The sequence below is a fragment of the Pinus tabuliformis genome, chromosome Q, assembly GCF_031772625.1.
Source record: "Pinus tabuliformis cultivar Carrire ecotype Pingquan chromosome Q, CPIR1, whole genome shotgun sequence".
NCBI lineage: Eukaryota > Viridiplantae > Streptophyta > Pinopsida > Pinales > Pinaceae > Pinus > Pinus tabuliformis.
In genome coordinates this window covers 399,680,392-399,697,982 of record NC_142296.1, presented here as the reverse complement: position 1 = coordinate 399,697,982, position 17,591 = coordinate 399,680,392, and the positions used below count along the sequence as shown (strand labels likewise).

At 41.1% G+C, this 17,591-nt stretch overlaps 1 protein-coding gene across 7 annotated transcripts in view; it reads left to right on the top strand.

Annotated features, from left to right (window-relative positions):
* LOC149219881 (flap endonuclease 1-B-like) overlaps nt 1–17,591 on the top strand; it is a 345,427-nt gene that overhangs the window by 108,096 nt on the left and 219,740 nt on the right. For 2 of the 7 annotated variants that reach the window (XM_089384507.1, XM_089384505.1), the window contains exons 3-7: nt 4,950–5,008; nt 5,191–5,250; nt 5,426–5,479; nt 5,988–6,036; nt 6,151–6,198. In XM_089384507.1, coding sequence (XP_089240633.1) covers nt 4,950–5,008; nt 5,191–5,250; nt 5,426–5,479; nt 5,988–6,036; nt 6,151–6,198 — 270 coding nt within the window. Of the gene's footprint in view, nt 1–4,949; nt 5,009–5,190; nt 5,251–5,425; nt 5,480–5,987; nt 6,052–6,150; nt 6,199–17,591 lie in introns of all 7 variants that reach the window. The other 5 variants (XM_089384506.1, XM_089384504.1, XM_089384510.1 and 2 more) reach the window with 3 other exon arrangements.

Below are 17,591 nucleotides of genomic sequence, written 5' to 3'. Positions count from 1 at the left end.
TCACCCTTCCCTTGTTGCTGCTCTGCTAGAAATAGCTTTTGTCACTCGGGACAACTATTTTCTGCTACCATTGCTTCTCTCGGCAGATGTCCTCAGTTCTCCTGTGATCTGCAACCACGCTCTGATACCATGTTGAAGTTTCTAAGTCTACCAGTTAGAAACCCTCCATGCACTTTACTGATTTATTCCTACCTACTTGTTCCGTTACTTAACAAGTTATTTACAATGTAAATACTAAAAATAAACACTAGTGCATGCTCAACATATTACAGATCATCAACTGAAGGAAACAGATACAAGCACACAAAATGACACCGTTATTTTTGGACCAATGTCCCTGGAAAAACCCAATGCGGGAAAACCGGTGCAACTATCTGAGGGTTTTCTTATTAAGCAATTTTAGAGTACAATCTGGGTGCCAAATCTGGCTTACCCAATAGAGAATGCCCTTGGCAGTAGTACCTCTTAGTTTGAGACAAATGTCCCGGCTGAAACCCCGGATAAACCCTCTGGCAGCTCCTCAGCTCCAATCTGCCCCAGAAACCCAACGTCTACCTTTCTGGACTGCGTCAGCCTTTCTCTGCCTAGCACTGGCCTTGTGTCACCTTGAATGGGCCTGCGTCAACCTTAGGAGGGCCTGCGTCAGCCTTCTGGCCCTTTACGTCAGCAATGCTGGCCTCTCTGAAGCACTGCGCAACTCCTGGCTGCCTCTGCTTGGCCTTGGCTGCTACTGCGTCACTCTCTCTGGCTCTTGCGCTGATCTTCCGACACTATCTCTGCCTCTCTGTCTCTCTGTACTCACTGCCCCTCAACTGCAACTCTGATCACCGATTCTATCTCTCTTAGCGAACCCCGCTCTTGATAATAGAATGACTAATCATTTGGTGTGCTCTCCAAGTGACCCTCGAGCCTCCTCTTATACTTTTCTCGTTGAGATAAGTTGCACGAAATGGGGAAATGGCTACGAGTTTCTGAAACGAGAAGCGATACGAAACGCGACCTCCCAAATTTTGGAAACGGGGAAACGCGAATATATATATATATATATATATATATATATATATATCTATATATATATATGTGCAATCATAAAGCATAAATGATACATTATAATTTATTACACTTAAACATTAAGATTTAATTTACATCACATTTACTCATGAATGATCACATAATGAAAATAAAAATATCGGAATATCCAAAAGCAACCTTTATTATATATCCAAATCTCAAAATCAGCCTTTATTTATATTAATATATGAGGCTGCAAGTACAATAAAGACTATAAGGCTGCAAGAGAGAGATCCAAATCAGGATTTTCTGCATCCACATCCCATTCTTTAGAAGGACCACTATTGTATTGGGAGTCTCCTCCTACATAGTCGAACGACCTTAGTGCTCTTGATTAAATACACGTTTCATACCCTAGTACCCTACATGATCTTGATTATTGGGAGTTTCCCCTGCATAGAGGGCTTGGTTCTCTTGATTAAATACAAGTTCCATACACTAGTACATGATAAAATCTAATGGAAACATTGCAATCCCTCCAATCCTGAAATCCTGAAAAACAAATAAGTCTGCTGGATTTTGAGTGAGATCTAAAATTCTACTTTCTCCATATGAAATCCAATGAGGGCGAAACCACTCTCAAACATCCTGAGTCATTTCATGGTAATGTTAAAAATTTAAGTAAAAGGATGAAAATGAAAAATAAAGGAGAATACTTTTACTTTAATAATTTAACATTACCATGAACTGCATATCCCTCAAACTCCCTGATGAACTGCATATCAACACTAGGGCAAAAATTCACTTTTATAACTTTAGACACGCATCTAGAAGCAACAAGAAGTCACTAACATACCCTAAAAGTAAATTAAAAAACAAATTAAAAAAAAAACACAAGTTAATGAGGAAACGTGGGTCATACGGCCCTGAAACGCGTTTCCGGCCGTACTGGCCACGTTTCCGTTTCGGGAAACGTGGCAGTATGGCCGGAAACGCGTTTCACGGCCGTACCAAACGCGTTTCCGCGTTTCGTACCTGTTTCCGTACGGAAACGGACCTCTATACCACGTTTCCTGCAACATAGTCGTTGAGATATCAACGACTGAGATTAAGTTCCTAATCAACGGCTAAGATTAGATCTGGCTTGATCCATGTCTTTTGGACCATTCTAACACAATTTTATATTAATCCACATTAATATTTTAATTTCCCTAAGTTTAGACTTAGGGACTCCATTAAAAATATTAATTATTTTAATATTTTTCAAACTGTTTAGAATCTGCCCAAACCCTTTTTGGGTATTGGAGATCTCATGTGCTCCAACCTCTCCACCGAATTTCATGGCTAGAGCACATCCAATGCTACCCCAAATCAACATCACATACTCTCATACATGAGATAATCTAATGAAATGCCACAATCCCATTGACCCCGAACTCTTGAAAATTGTTAAGTCTGCTGAATTTTGAATAGGATATGAAATTGTTTTTCTCCATATGAAGTCCGATGAGGCTGAAACAACTCTCAAACATTGTAATTCATTTCATGGTAATGTTAAAAATTTAAGTAAATGAAAGATAAAGGAGAATGCCACTTTTACTTCAAGAATTTAACATTACCATCAGGGAGCATCTAGGAAGCATCTAAGGAACATCAAGGGAGCACCTTGGAAGTGTCCAGGAAGCCCCAACCCAACTCAAATCAAAGAAAAAAATTAGAAAGTGGGCACCTGCTGAACTGCTCGTTTCCCTCCGGATCCGCGCGGATCCGTGCCCAAACCTCCACAGGTCTGTAGCGGATCCTTTTCCGGATCCGTGGATTTGGAATCTGGAACTGCGGATCGGGCCTGCGTGGTTCCGGATTTCATGGAATCACCTCAAAACAGCGGAACCACGGATCCGATTTTTGGATCCGCGGTTTCGTCAGAGGATTGCCCAAGGATCTGTATGGGACATGGTTCCGGCCGTGGATCCTTGGTGTGGTGGGGGGGGGGGGGGAAGGATTGTGCAATACTGGGTTGGAATCGTGAAGAGAAGCCTATTATTTTCAGCCAGGTTTGATAACTGAGGGAGGTTGAGTTTTCTTATGTGCAAGGGACTGTACAGGTGGAGAATGAGGAGGCCAATTTTTGCAGGTGGAGGAGCTGAGATTTCTAGGGTCGATTTTTCTAGTGAGGCCGAATTTCTAGACGGTCAAATTTCTCTAGAGGCCAAAATTCCAGTGGGCCGAAATTCAGGTTCCAATTGTGCTGTATTTTCTGTGGGTCAAGGCCCTAATTTTCTAGATTTAATAAAACGAAGGGGAATTTGTTTGGGCATAATTTCTGCTGTTCGTGGTTGATTTTCCTATTTGATTTCTGTTGCAATTTTATTTCTGAAGTTAAAAATACCTGTGTATTTTTTTCCAGCAGTTTTCAAAATTTTATCGAGCAAAATATTTTCTGGACATAAAATAGTTTTTGAGGAAAAATAATTCAGACCACGTAAATGATAGTCTGGCAACTAAATGATCTACTAGGGTAGTGAGTGGGACAGCTACCTGGTGGTTCTTGTATGGCAATGCATTCTGATTGCTAGTCATTCGGGGAGCATAACAAGTTTGTTTGGGATAGGTGGTATTGTTAGTAGAGCCATTGCTTCAAACTTTTTGAATCAGGTATTCTTAGGAGCATTTTGCAGGCTTGGCAGTTACTGTCCAAAGAGGTATGTTGAGACTTTCCTATCCCCATAAGTGGATGGGATCTGTCGTCAAAGGCTGTTTGGACATTATCCTCGGGTAGGAGAGTATTATTGTGGAACAAAATCCCATAATGGGGATATGCCACTATAGGAAATTTGCTTATGGTTATGGATAGGGAACAGATTGGTCTAATGCCTCTTTCTTGCAGGAAAGAGACAGCCTAGAATGTCTTCTGCAGTTGGCGAGGTGTCTTTGTCAACAGCCATTAATTTTAAGAATAGTTGGCAGTTCTCCAAAGCATCCGATTACCTGCCTTTTAGTCAGATTGTTCTTCCATCCAACATTGGGGCTGGTCCCAGCTTAGCAATGGGGGAAAAACACACCTTAAAATATATTATCTTATTCCTGATTCTAGATAGTTAAAGATGAATTTGAATGCTCAGGGACTGATTTAGAAGGAATCTAGATTGAAAATGGTCTTATGGGAACCCTTTATGTAATACAGGACTAAAGAGCTCTATCATAATATCTGATGAAATCTTCTACTCGTGAATTGACTTAATAAAAGTTGCTTAAGAGATGCCAAAATATCTAGTTTTCCCACTGTTTAGTCAATATTAAGGTGCTTGGATGGATGGTACTTAATAACAGCCTAAAGTATAGGTTCCACCACACAGGCTGAATGAATGGTTAGTTTGGTTTGTCATAAATTGGAGGCTGTTATATTTGTGTATGCAAGGTTGCTAGAGTCTTCTGCGATTGGTTTGCTACTGATTTCACCATTCATTTTGTTGCTTCCCCTTTGTTGGAAAGGGATCATTCTGGGGATGGATGGATGGTCAGAATCTCAGACAGTCTGGGAGAAGTGTCTGGAATGCCAATGGAGTCGAAGGCATCTGTTTTTACGGAAACATTGAAACAATAATGTTGTACCACATAAAATGGGAATGCTACCACTTTCATTTGGGACAGATCAAGACTTTTAGATATTGTTGGCAGCACAGTTTTCGGCCAGAATTGGCATCTTCAAAAGAAAAAAAAAATGTAGACTCATTTGCAATTGGTGTGAAGGTGGATAGGTTTGCTCTCTTGCCTGTAGGGAGGGTAGTCTGCATAATTGCATCCTGCTCAATGTTGCTTAATTCTTAATATATTATTTATTATCAAGCAGTGAAATAAAACACTCATTTTTAAAGAGTTTTTTTTCAATCAAGTAGTGAAATTATTCTGATATGTTTTTCATATGTATGCTTTGGCAGATTGTTATTCGTGGGAGTGACCATGGAACACTCACAAATGAATATGGTAAGGTGACAAGGTTAGTATCCTTTGACGTGTGAGTTATGACTGTACTTTTGAGGCAACCTGCAAATTGTTTATTTTCGAAGTGAAGAGTTGATAACGATCTTGTAAGAAGTGATTGTCAGCATACACAAGCTGGTCCATATCTTACATCACAAATAATAAAAAATACATTGGAAATAATGTCCATAATTGTAGTCATTTGCAGGGCATGTTTTATAATACAGCAAGACTGTTACGAGCTGGTCTGAAGCCTGCGTAAGTTGAATGCATTTCTTGTATATTTGAGAAGCTTTGTGTAATGTTGGACCTTTGGATGTTCGATAGAAATTGTTTCCATGATCTCAAATCTCTTCTAGTCTTTCATTAGAATGGTTCATTGATTGAATGCTTGATTTGGTTGGTGGTGAGATTTTTGTATTTTCTGTGGCAGTTATGTCTTTGATGGAGAGCCTCCATATTTGAAAAGTGAACTTCTTAGAGAAAGGCATGTTCTCAGTCTCATTAGGATGCAGTTTGTCTATGTTCTACTTTATGGTGCAGTCTAACTATTCGATGTTTTTGCCTTTTTGGCTGGAATCCAGCGATATAATTTTTTGTGAAATTGTGAATTTTCGTTGTTTAAAACACATTTTTGAATGCATAAATAGATTCAGTGCCCTGAAAACCTTTGGGGCACATGGATTGTGCACATCACACAGCTCAAACTTATTATTCCAAGAAATCACTGCCAGATTTCGAGCAAAATTGACCAAAAAATATGCTCTAAAAAGGTCAAAAATGTCGAATAGTTAGACTACACTCTATTTGCATATCATGTTGTATTGTTTCTTATTATACCTGCCAAATTGTAATTCTTTTTTTCCTCATGTCTTTCCTTCAAAGATGTTTGAAAGACAGTATAATTAAGCATTCTAACCATTAGTTGTCAACTTGTCAGATTAAATTGTTGGCTTTGATCTGATGCCTATGTCTGGTTGTTTGGCTTTTTATAGGGTTTCTAGGAGTGAGGAAGCGGTAAATAAGTTAGAAAAGGCGATTGAGGTGGATAACTTGCTGGTTGTGATGTGATACTTTTAAATATAAAAATAAATTATTTTGGTTTATTGCTTCCTGATTAATTGAGATATTAATAATATTTTGACCTCTTTGTTGTAGATAGGTGATGATGCAGAGATTGGAAAATACAGCAAACAGGCAGTTAAGGTAAGTGCAATTGGTTATTGTAAATAATGAAACTTCATTGTTTTTCATCAAGCCAAACAGGATGGTACCTGGGGTTTTGTGCCTGATGTAATAAAGAGACTGTTTCCATAGTATAAATAATTTATGTAGTAGGAAATAATTGTGATGGAACAAACTGGTGACTCCGTGAGAGGTACTTTCCTAGTACGTTTTGTTGCCTCAAAATCTAGCAGGCTTTGGAGAGGAAACCCTACAAGGTATAAACCAATGTTGTTAAAAGCGCGATCGGGATTAAATCGGCGCCGGGAATAAAGCGGAAAAAATCGGCGAAAGCGGGAAAAAAGCGGAAAAAAGCGGGAAAAAAGCGTTTGGCACAAAAATATTCATTTTTTTTCAATTTTTTTAATATCTAAACCATCTACAACATAAAATAAATACATTGACACATAAATATGATAAAAAAACTAATATATAAGATGTTTAATATCATTTCTAGCGCTAAAATCACACATAACATTGAATCATGTCCTGAATAGTAAGTCCTGAGTCCCAACTCAGCCTCAAAATATCAACAAAAAATATGATAATGTATCTCATCATGTCATAATGTCATATACAATAAAATGAAAGTCTAATCCTATTGATTTCCTCTGCCCCTCTTGCGAGAAAATGGCACAACTTTCTCTTTCCCTCTAGATGTAGAAGCTGGTGCCTGCGCTGGTGGAAATGGCAGTGGAGTCTGACGTGCTCTAGAAGCTGAAGAACTAGTAGTAGCAGCTACAGGAGGCTGAGGTAGACGGAGACCACGTCCTCTACTGGTGGTAGTGGTAGCCCGGGTAGGCGGTGTCACCTCCTCCTCCTGCTCCTCCTCCTCCACCTGCTCCTCCTCCTGCTCCTGCTCCTGCTCCTCCTGCTCCTACTCCTCCCCCTCCTCCTCCCCCTCATCCTGCACTAACCAATCATCAGTGGGATCCATGAGAGGCCTCTCGGTCTCAACCCTCCATTCAGCAGTGGTGTCAATCCCATCCAATGAGATGGCTTCCGTATCAGGTGTCCTCTCTAGTTGTCTCACACACAATCGAAGATTGTAGTAGACATAGACCATGTCATTAAGTCTATGGGACTCCAACCTGTACAAAGTTCATGAAATAATAATTAATAATTAATATTATAAAAAAAATATTGTTTAAAACTTTAATGAATTCAAAAATTTATTTGGAAATTTGCAATATTTTAAATGTTTAAGTGTTAACCTATTGCGCTTCTTGTTGTGTATTTTTTCAAATACACTCCAATTGCGCTCACATCCTGAGGAGCTGCATGTTTGGCTGAGGATGCGTACGGCAAGCTTTTGCAAAAGGGGTACTCTGCCACCATACATCTTCCACCATGCGTCTACAACAAAATTACAAATAAAATTTTAAATAAACATAAGAAAAAAATGGAATTTGAAGAGACAATGAAATTTGAAACAAAGTTACAAAGTACAAACTAAAAAATACCTGGCATTTTAATCGTCCTATCAGTGATAGCCATCTCAAAGCCAAATGTGCCACCTGACATCTTATATGTCTCAATTTGTCTAGAGATCTCTATACGTTGTTCTGGAGATCTCACCATCTTCTGGACACAGGTTAATAATCCTTCCACGACCTCAGCATCAAAATCAAACCCACATGCATAAGAAAATGCAGGGTTCAGGAAAAGCCCAGCAGCATGAATGGGACGATGGAGTGTGTTGTTCCATCGCTCATCAATCACTTCCCATAGAAGGAGTTGTCTCTGAAACCCATCATCTCCCTTATCATCATAGTAGGACCGAATGGCTTCTTTGGCCCTGTCCATGGCTTCATACAAATAGCCCATTGCGGGCTTCTCACCATCAACCAACCGAAGAACCTTTACCAAAGGTTCAGTAACAACGCACACCTCCTGCACTCCCGCCTAGAAGTCTTCCTGGTATGAAACTAGTCTGCACACGGCCTCTCCTTCTGGTTTGCGGCTCATTGACGAAGCACGCCACTCCTCTGAAAGAAACATTCTCTTCAAATCCCACATAGAATTCAAGAGGGATTGAAGAGATATGAAACTCGTCGCAAACCGTGTAATGGCGGGGCGCACCAACTCTTTGTTGTTGGTGCATTTTCTCATCAAGCTAAGCACAGATGTGTGATTGTAAATAAATTTTGTGATGCTTTTTGATGAGTCAACAATATCTTTGACAAAGGGAATTTTCCCTATGTCCTCTAACATCAAATCAATACAATGGGCAGCACAAGGTGTCCAAAATAAAGTAGGATGCCTGTCCATAAGCATTCTACCAGCAGCAACATAATTTGCAGCATTGTCCGTTATGACTTGGACAACATTTTCTGCACCCACCTCCAAAATAAACACATCCAACAAATCACATAAAGTTCTTGCATCTTTGATTTGATGAGTTGCATCAATAGATTTGATAAACATAGTCCCCTTGGGACAACTAACCAAGAAGTTTATAAGGGTTCTCCCCTTTTGGTCAGTCCAACCATCTGACATAACAATGCATCCTGTTTGTGCCCATGATGCCCTAAAATCCTCCAATCTTTGGGTGCAGTCACGCTTTTCCTCTTGAAGAATCCGGCCTCTGAAATCATGAAGAGAAGGGATTTTGTACCCCGCGCCAACACTGGCAATAGCATCAACAGTAGGTTGGAAAAATGGATTATTCCTTACAATGCTGAAAGGAATATCACTCCAGAGGAGAAATTTTGCCATCAACCTATCAGCTTGTTCTTTTTCAGTTCTTTTTAGCATTGAACCGATAGTTGGTTGTGAACCAGGTGTGGTTCGAAGAACAAAAAATGATGATGCAGCTACCGGATTGACTGACGCTGCAGTAGAACCAGTGCCACTTGGCCCACTTCCTTCAGCTGACCTTTTTAGTTGCCTTTTGAGTTCTTCTTTGGCCTCTCTAGTGTGCTCTAATTCTCCCAATGCTCTCATGGCTCTTTGGATAATTTCAGGATTTGTATTTATACAGGGCCCCACATCACGTCCAGGGATTTGTGCAAGGTGGAACTTCAACCTGTACACCCCCCCGCTTATCTCCTTTCCACACAACTTGCAATTCAAGTTTTGTCTATCATTCGGAGCTTTAGGTTCACCATATTCCCAGAAAGGATCCAATTTCCTTGGCATGTTTGTTTTTGAATTTTGAATTTGCAAACCTATGGAAAAATAAGGATTAGGAAATAGGAATTTAGGATTACAAATTACAATTTAGCATTTACAAAATTACAAGCTACAAATTTACAAAATCCCAAGTTACCCAACCAAATGGCAAATGCCAAAAAACAATGAAAATAAAAAAACATAAACAATGTTTAAAAAAATTGAAAATAAAAATAAAAAATTGGTTCCCATAGTCACACCAAGTTACCCATCCCAAATCAATGAAAAAGTACAAAAAAATCTTTAAAAACAATTTCCATTGAAAACAAATGGTGCCCATATGAAATTTCTCAACCAAAAACAATGAAAAACAAAGTTTATAACAAGGAAAACAAAAAAAATTTAATCTACATACCGTTTTTATGGACAAATTGCTGATCTTGTCTTGGATTTCTCCTAAAACCACTTGGATTCGCTCCCAAACCCTTCAGCTCTCCTCCACAAGGCGTCTCCTCCTCCTCCGCGCGGCGACAGTCAGAAATGACTAAATAAAAATCGATTTTCATAAGTTATAAGCCTGCTGCCCCGCGCCTCGGCGATTTTTTCCATAAAAATCGCGATTTTTTCGAAAAAATCGTTATAAAAAAAAGCCCGCGATTTTTTGGGATAAAAATCGCGATTTATGCGGGATAGTGATAAAATCGCGATTTTTTGAAAAAATCGCGATTTTATCGCGATTTTAACAACACTGGTATAAACTGGACCAAGGGACAACAATGGGGTAATGGCCCGCTATCACCACAGCCAAAACCCCCTGCTCTTTATAGATTTTCACCGATGGGAGGAGTCCTGATTTATGCTAAGGTCACCTAAAACAGATATTCTAGGTATGATGTGTCAGGTGACTTAACTAGACCTTCTACACGAAAGACACAACAATGGTTCAAGGCTCTAATGGCAGGAAATTTGCTTTAGCCTTTCTATATAGAGGCCTAGGGTTACAAGCACAAGACCTAGGGTTTGAATAATTTGTTGAATGTTGGAATATCCATAGGTCAAGGCCAAGAGAAAAGGCTTCCAATGGTATATACCAACAAGATCAATGCTCATGAAACCTTCAAGAAGCCCCTAAGTTGAAGCAATACAAAACTAGGGTTTCCCTCCTAGGAAAATAACTAGGGCAAGAAAGTTTATGGATGAAATTGAAGTGGATGCCCATCAAAAGGATAGATTTTGTGGCAAATACTATCCTCTTGATGTTTAGGCTCTCCAATCCCCAAAACTCACCTTGCCTAGCGATTCACACCAAACCTTAGTTTGCAAGCTTGGCCTTAAAGGGGCTGAAATTAGAGAGAAAGAAAATATGGAATAAAAAAGTGTTGGATCACCAACTATATGGACCAATCCCTTGTTCCTTGGGTAATTGGAGTCTATGATGTAATAAATTTACCAAAACTTTACTAAGGAGGCCAAAATCTTGATTCCCTAGCACCAAAACTTGAACAATTACCTATGCAATGGAAATCAATTTTTCAAGGGAGAACTAATGAAAGGTCACCACTAGGATATTCAATTCACATGTTATGCATGAGTAATGCATGCAATGACTCATCTAGATAGCATTTAATTTATTTTCAACAATTGGGGCACAATATCATGAACTAGAATCAACAACATTCCATACATTAGACATAGAAAAATATATATCCAATAATAATAACATTTACAAGATGACATGCAAAAAGATTCCATCATTGATTCCAAACAATAGCTCCAAAGTAAGATGTTTTAGCTCCAAGTGTCAAAGTGCATCAATAGATCCGAATTTATCCCAAGAGAAGAAGGCCGAAAACAACTCAAGAGGCTGAAATTGGGATGTGATGTTGAGATACAACAATGAGAGGTTCCTCGATTTATATGAGGAATCAAAATGCCTAATTAGCCTATTAGCCCCCTAAGATCATAAAATAATGTGTAAGAAACATCCTAGGTCACAAGCAAACCTAGTAGCTTATGAAAAACATAATAATTCTCCACATGTGTAAGCCGAAATAAGAGAAGGTGGTGATGTCATGCAAGCGTAGGCCCTTCTAGGGCTCATGTTAAAGGCAATGGGTGCCATAATGTGTGAAGAAGCCCTCTAAAATCAACCTCTAGGGGTTGGCCCCTAGATCTCTGATATAATCCATATGTGGACTCCAATTTTTGTTTGGGGCACAAAAGGTGGTCTCATGGGTCTCTAAGTGGCCAAAATGCCTGGCTTTGCTCCAACGTTGAGGGCTCTCATGGTGCTGCTAGCCCTCCCATGTGTTAATGTGTGAGACAATCCTCATATGGGCCTTGGATTGGCTGTCATCCCATCTGATTGGTTCTAAGCCAACTGGCGGCATGTTGGTCCAGGTGCATCATCCCATAAAAGTCAACAATGTGGGGCAAAGTGCTGGAACGCTGTGAGTGTTGGAGGTGCCCAAGGATGCAAGTGATGCTCTGCAACTATATAGAGTCCAATGGCTCTCAACGCCTTGCCTGTGGGTGTCAATATGCCATTCTGGAGGACCTGGACCCTAGTTAAGTTGCCCAGACCTAGATGGAACCACTTATCAATTACACGCAATATCCAATGCTGCAACTTTCACCATTAGGTACATTTAATCATTATTGCATCTAAGTGAACTCAGCTTGAAAGTAATGGGCAAATTAGCACTTCATACAAGTCTTCCCTTCCAAAATTGTGGCTTTGGTCGTGTAATGGTGTTACCTCCTTAGGTGGGAGTGGTTAATAGATGACCCTATTAGGCATTTTCAACCCCCAGGGGGAAGTGGCATGTCCTTGGTCAACCTTTCAATCTATATGTGCCATGTGAATAATGATGGAACGAAGGGGGGAAAACTTCATGGCCAAGTGCCATAGTTAAGGGGAACAACTTGATGTGGGTCCTCATCCTGGGTGTATAGATGTGAGGAGGGAGTAATTGTGGAGGCATGAGTTACCAACTCAGCCTTATTTTTCCACCCCTCTTATGCTTTTTACTTTTTCTTGATTTTTCTTTGTATTACTGCTCATAGCTCAAAGGGTTAGAGCTTGCTTTGTATGATGTATAGCAATTATTACCCCCTTAAGGATGGGGCAGTTCATTGGCCATCAGGGGTTGGGACATGCAAGGGTTCCTTGTCTTTTATGAGATAGGGAAACATTGGCCCTGTTACCACTTAAACTAGCAAGGGTCCTAGAAGGGGATCCAGAGGGGCAACTGCTAGGTCAAGGGCAACAATGGAGCAATAACTCATTGTCACCTCAACTAAAGCTCCCTACTCTTTACGGACTTACACTGATGGGAGGAGACCCGGTATGAAGGGAATCACTAGATGAATGAGTCAATGAAGAGGTAAGGAGTGATTCATAAAGGCCTATTCACAAGAGAGACTCAAATTGTGGTTTGCTTGCTTGAAAAGCAAGATGTAAGGCTCTATAAGAAGCGCCAAGGGAGTTGCAAGGGCTAGGTTTTGCAAATAAGCTTTGTAAAGGAGGGACCTAGTCCTAAAAACCCTTGTGAAGACTTGGTTTCCAAATGGTCATTGTGAGATTATCTTTGGAAAGTTGTGGGACCACATGAGACCAAGTGGACTCAAAATTTGGTCAAGTAAGAGGGATTGGTCACTCAAGGAGGGGCTTGACCTAATTGTGGAAGAGAAGAGGATCAATGGACAAATCTTCTTGGAATAGAATGCAATGATCCAAATGAGGTCACTAGCAAAGGGAAACCTAGGGTAGGAAACAGTCCTCGAGCTAGGGCTTGCAATATCTTGAGATCCCACCGTCGAATTTGCTTCAAATTTGGAGGGTCTCTAGAGCAAACTCTAGCGCAGTTGTGGACCAAAAATCAAAGTGGTTGGATAGCTAGATTGTGAGATAATTGATACCCTAGGTGATCTATGTAGGCTAGACCTAGAAAGAAAGAGATAAAGGTGAAAACAATATGTTTTAGGTGATCATCTATGGAGGACCAGTTCCTAATCCTTTGGGAGAAATGGAGTCAAAATGATTCCAATGCTTAGGATGGTTTCATTCAGTCAAGGAATGTTAAAATTGGCAACTAGGGCCAAACTCCATGTGGGTCATTTTATTAATGGAAGCTGATATTTTTCTTGGATCCCTCTCATCGAGAGGTGTAGGATTGATCTAAATATCATCCAATTCCGATAAGTATTCATGGAGATATGAATTTATTTGTGTTATGGGACAATTCATCAAGGTCGGCCAGCAACCAAATAAACCCCACTTGTGCTCAACGTTTTAGTATAAATAGAGGTGGCCTTCAAGTCATTTCAACACACTTGGGATCTCTTCCTCTCTACTTGTCTTTGGGTTTTAGTAGGAGGAGAGATCCTAAGGGATAACGCTGCCCTAATCCAGAGGGTAGAAGCCAGAACTGCCGGGAAAAGCCAGAACTGCTGGAACTGTCGGGAAAAGCTGGGAAAAGCCGGAATTGTCGGGAAAAGCCGGAATTGCCGGAACTGTCGGGAATAGCCGGAATAGTTGGAACTACCGGAACTGCTAGAACTGCCGGGAATAGCTGGAATTGCCAGAACTGTTAGAACTGCCGGGAATAGCTGGAACTGCCGGAACAGCCAGGAAAGCTGACGCAGAGGGCAGACGCCGGAACTGCCAGAACTACCGGGAACTGCCGGAATTGTTGGGAAAAGGCGGAACTGCCGGAATTGCTAGAAATAGCCGGAAGTGTCGGAACTACTAGAACAGCTTGAGCATCTGTCTTTGAAGGAGAGCAGCACGTAAGGGACAACTAACTAACATTGGGACAGTTGTATGGTACTTAGCAGCAAATACACCAAGCATGCAATGTTACAGCTAGCATGCAAGGGACAATTAGCATGCAACAACAAGCATGCTAAGGACAACAAGCATGCTAGGGACAACAAGCAAGCAAGGTGCAGCCAGAGCATAGGTGAGTATGACAACATGGTGTAGCAATGGCACATAATGCAGTACAGTGATGGGTACAGTCATGATTAATGAAGCATGATGAGATGCAGCATAGTGATGATGGGTGCATCGTGGTGCAGCGCGGTGAGGTGCAACATGATGACGAAATGTAGCACAACGATAGGTGAAGGAGTCACCTTGGAGAATCAGTTGACTTCTTAGAGATGATCAATGCTCTTATTTAGATAAGTCAAAGTGTTGACTTCTGTTGTAAACGTACTATTTCTCACTCTCTGCTGAACTATTGAAGAACATATAAGAAGAATTGATCAAGGGTTTCCCCACATTGGGGTTTGTCCCTGGCTAGCGCCACATCTTGTGTCCTCTTGTCTTGGCTTGTCTTTTGCGATTTATATTTATGTTCTATCTGCAGTTTACTTTAATGCTGATGTGATTGCTAATTTGGAAAAGATATTGAGCTAACTATGAAAATTGGAATAAATTGCTCCAAGCATAGAACATACCTAAAATTAACATGGTATCAGAGTTGAGGTGAAGATATTGCCCAAGCAAGAGTGAAAGAGCAATCACCGAAGATAGTTGGGAAAGGACAAAAGGATCAGTGGATTCCTCATCCCTCTTCAAATTCACCGAGGGTGAAGTCGAAGCAAAGAATATTATTAGAATAATGCAGCAGAAGTTTCTGATGGCCTACCTAAATATCAAATTATTGGGAAGTCTGGATCTAAGGGTGGAAGGAAAGGCAGATGCCTTGGTTGCAATATGTTTGGCCATTATGCGAAGGAGTGTCCGAATGGCAGAGGCACATCTCTTGATGAAGATAACAATCATTCCAGGGACATCTTCAATGATCAAAGGAATGACAGGTAATGCAGGTCATCAAGGAAATGGCCGACTCTTCAAAGAAAGCAAGGAACCCCAGGAATGAAGAATCAAATGTTGTTTTTGATAAGATAAAGAAGCATTATCTTGTATTGGCCCTCTCCTACAAATTCTTTGGGAATCTGGCTTATTGATTGTAGTGCTTCAAAGCACTTCATCGGATAGTACGGTGCACTCTCTAATTCGGTAGAGATGGAAACAATCGTGGGATTATACTTGGGGCCGATGCCACCTATCCCGGAAAGGGTGTAGGGAATGTTACCCCTCAATTGAATGAGGGTAACTCGATTCATTTACAGAATCTCTTTTATGTACCTGACGCAAGAATAACCTGGTGTCCATTTTAGCAATGGAAGTCAAAGGTTACAAGGTGGCACTCATCGATTGAAAGGTACGTGTTTGAAAATAGAATTTTCAAAGATGTTTTTGAGTTCACAGTTGTATCAAGTTGCAATAAGTCCACTGGGGACCATGTCCATTGACACATAGCACCAGAGCTCTGTGAATCAGATGGTGGCAGGGATGCCTGAATTCAAAAAGAGCATGAAAGTACATGTCTGAGATGTACCGAAGGAAAATCTTACAAGGGGACCATTCCCCTCATGTAGCAGGTCCACAGGTTTGGAACAACCCGAGGGGTTTGAGATTCATGATCAGGAATCTCATGTATACAGGTGGAAGAAAGCCCTCTATGGCTTGAAGCAAAACACCCCGGGCATAGTATGAGAGGATTAATAGTTGTCTGATGAAGCTGAGATTCACTAGGAGTGAAACCGATCCAAACCATTACCCGAAGGTTGTGGATGATAGACCTCTCATACCGACACCTTATGAGGACGACCTATTTTTGACAAGGGCAGACCCTCTCATTTGCAGAAGTAAGAGGGAGTTGGATTCCGGATGTGGAATGATAAACTGCAAGCCTGTGACTACCTTGAGGATCTTAACTTTCAGAAGTTATATGGTAGTGATGTCGGACCAGATTTGGCAAATGCCTCTGAGTTTCATAAACTCATTCGCATTGATGTTCTTCGTGAACTTCCATCCAGATATATGTTTTGTAGTTAGCATGGTGAGCTCATATTTGGTTGAGCCTCACTGGATTGGTGCCAAGAATCTTCTGAGATATCTTCGGGGCACAATCTCTCATGGATTAAGATACATTGCCTTAAATATGAAATTGCATGATTATTCGAATGCTGACTGGGCAGGCAGTGTGGAGGATCACTAGAGCACTTCTCAGTGTTGGTTCTCTTTGGATTCTGCTTCGATATCATGGATGAGCAGGAAGCAGAAGTTGGTTGCTATAAGCACAGCCGAGACCGTATACATAGCCACGAGTATGATCTTGTATGAAGTTGCCTAGTTGTGGAAGCTCTTCAGTGAGCTGTTTGTACACATGATGAATACCACTGTGATTCTCTGTGACAACTAGAGGGGGGATTCGATTATTGAGGAATCCCGTATTCGATGATTGCTCCAGCAGATAGACATCAGATACTGCCTTATCTGGGATATGGTAAGTCGTTCAGCGAGGAGGTTCCATTGCATTGAGACTGATGTACAGGTCGTAGACATTTTGTCAAAACCTCGGGAAAGGTCAAATCTGTGACTTTCCTGAAGAACTTGGAGTCGTTGAGAGACCTTCTTATAAGGGTCCTGCATGTTGCATGCATTGAGCTTTGGGAGCTCTGGGGGGCTTGGGGTACTCACTGAAGCAACATACGACCACAGGGCGACTCACTCTCCCCTAGTGGTGCGCTATATACAGGATGATAGGTTCAATCTTCCCCTGTGATACCTCGTGGCGACTGTGGAACAAGATGATTAGTTCTCTTGTGGGCCGGGATGATTAGTTCTCCCATGGCAACTGTGGAACAGGATGATTAGTTCTCCCGTGGGCCGGGATGATTAGTTCTCCTGTGGCAACTATGGAAGAGGATGATTAGTTCTCCTGTGGGCCAGGATGATTAGTCCTCCCGTGGAAACTATGGAACAAGATGATTAGTTCTCCTGTGGGCCGATATGATTAGTTCTCCCGTGGCAACTATGGAACAGGATGATTAGTTCTCCTGTGGGCCGGGATGATTAGTTCTCCTATGGAAACTGTGGAATAGGATGATTAGTTCTCCTATGGAAACTGTGTAACAGGATGATTAGTTCTCCTGTAGGTCGGGATGATTAGTTCTCCCGTGGCAACTGTAAACAGGATGATTAGTTCCCCTGTGGGCCGGGATGATTAGTTCTCCCATGGCGACTGTGGGGCAGGATGATTCGTTCTCCTGTGGACAGGATGATTAGTTCAATTGTTGAGGCATCCTACCCATGCAGTCCGGGACTCATGAGAAGTACCTCTCATTTGATCAGTGAGCAAGGAAATGGGGTTAGGGCCATAGTAGTACTATTGATGGACGCA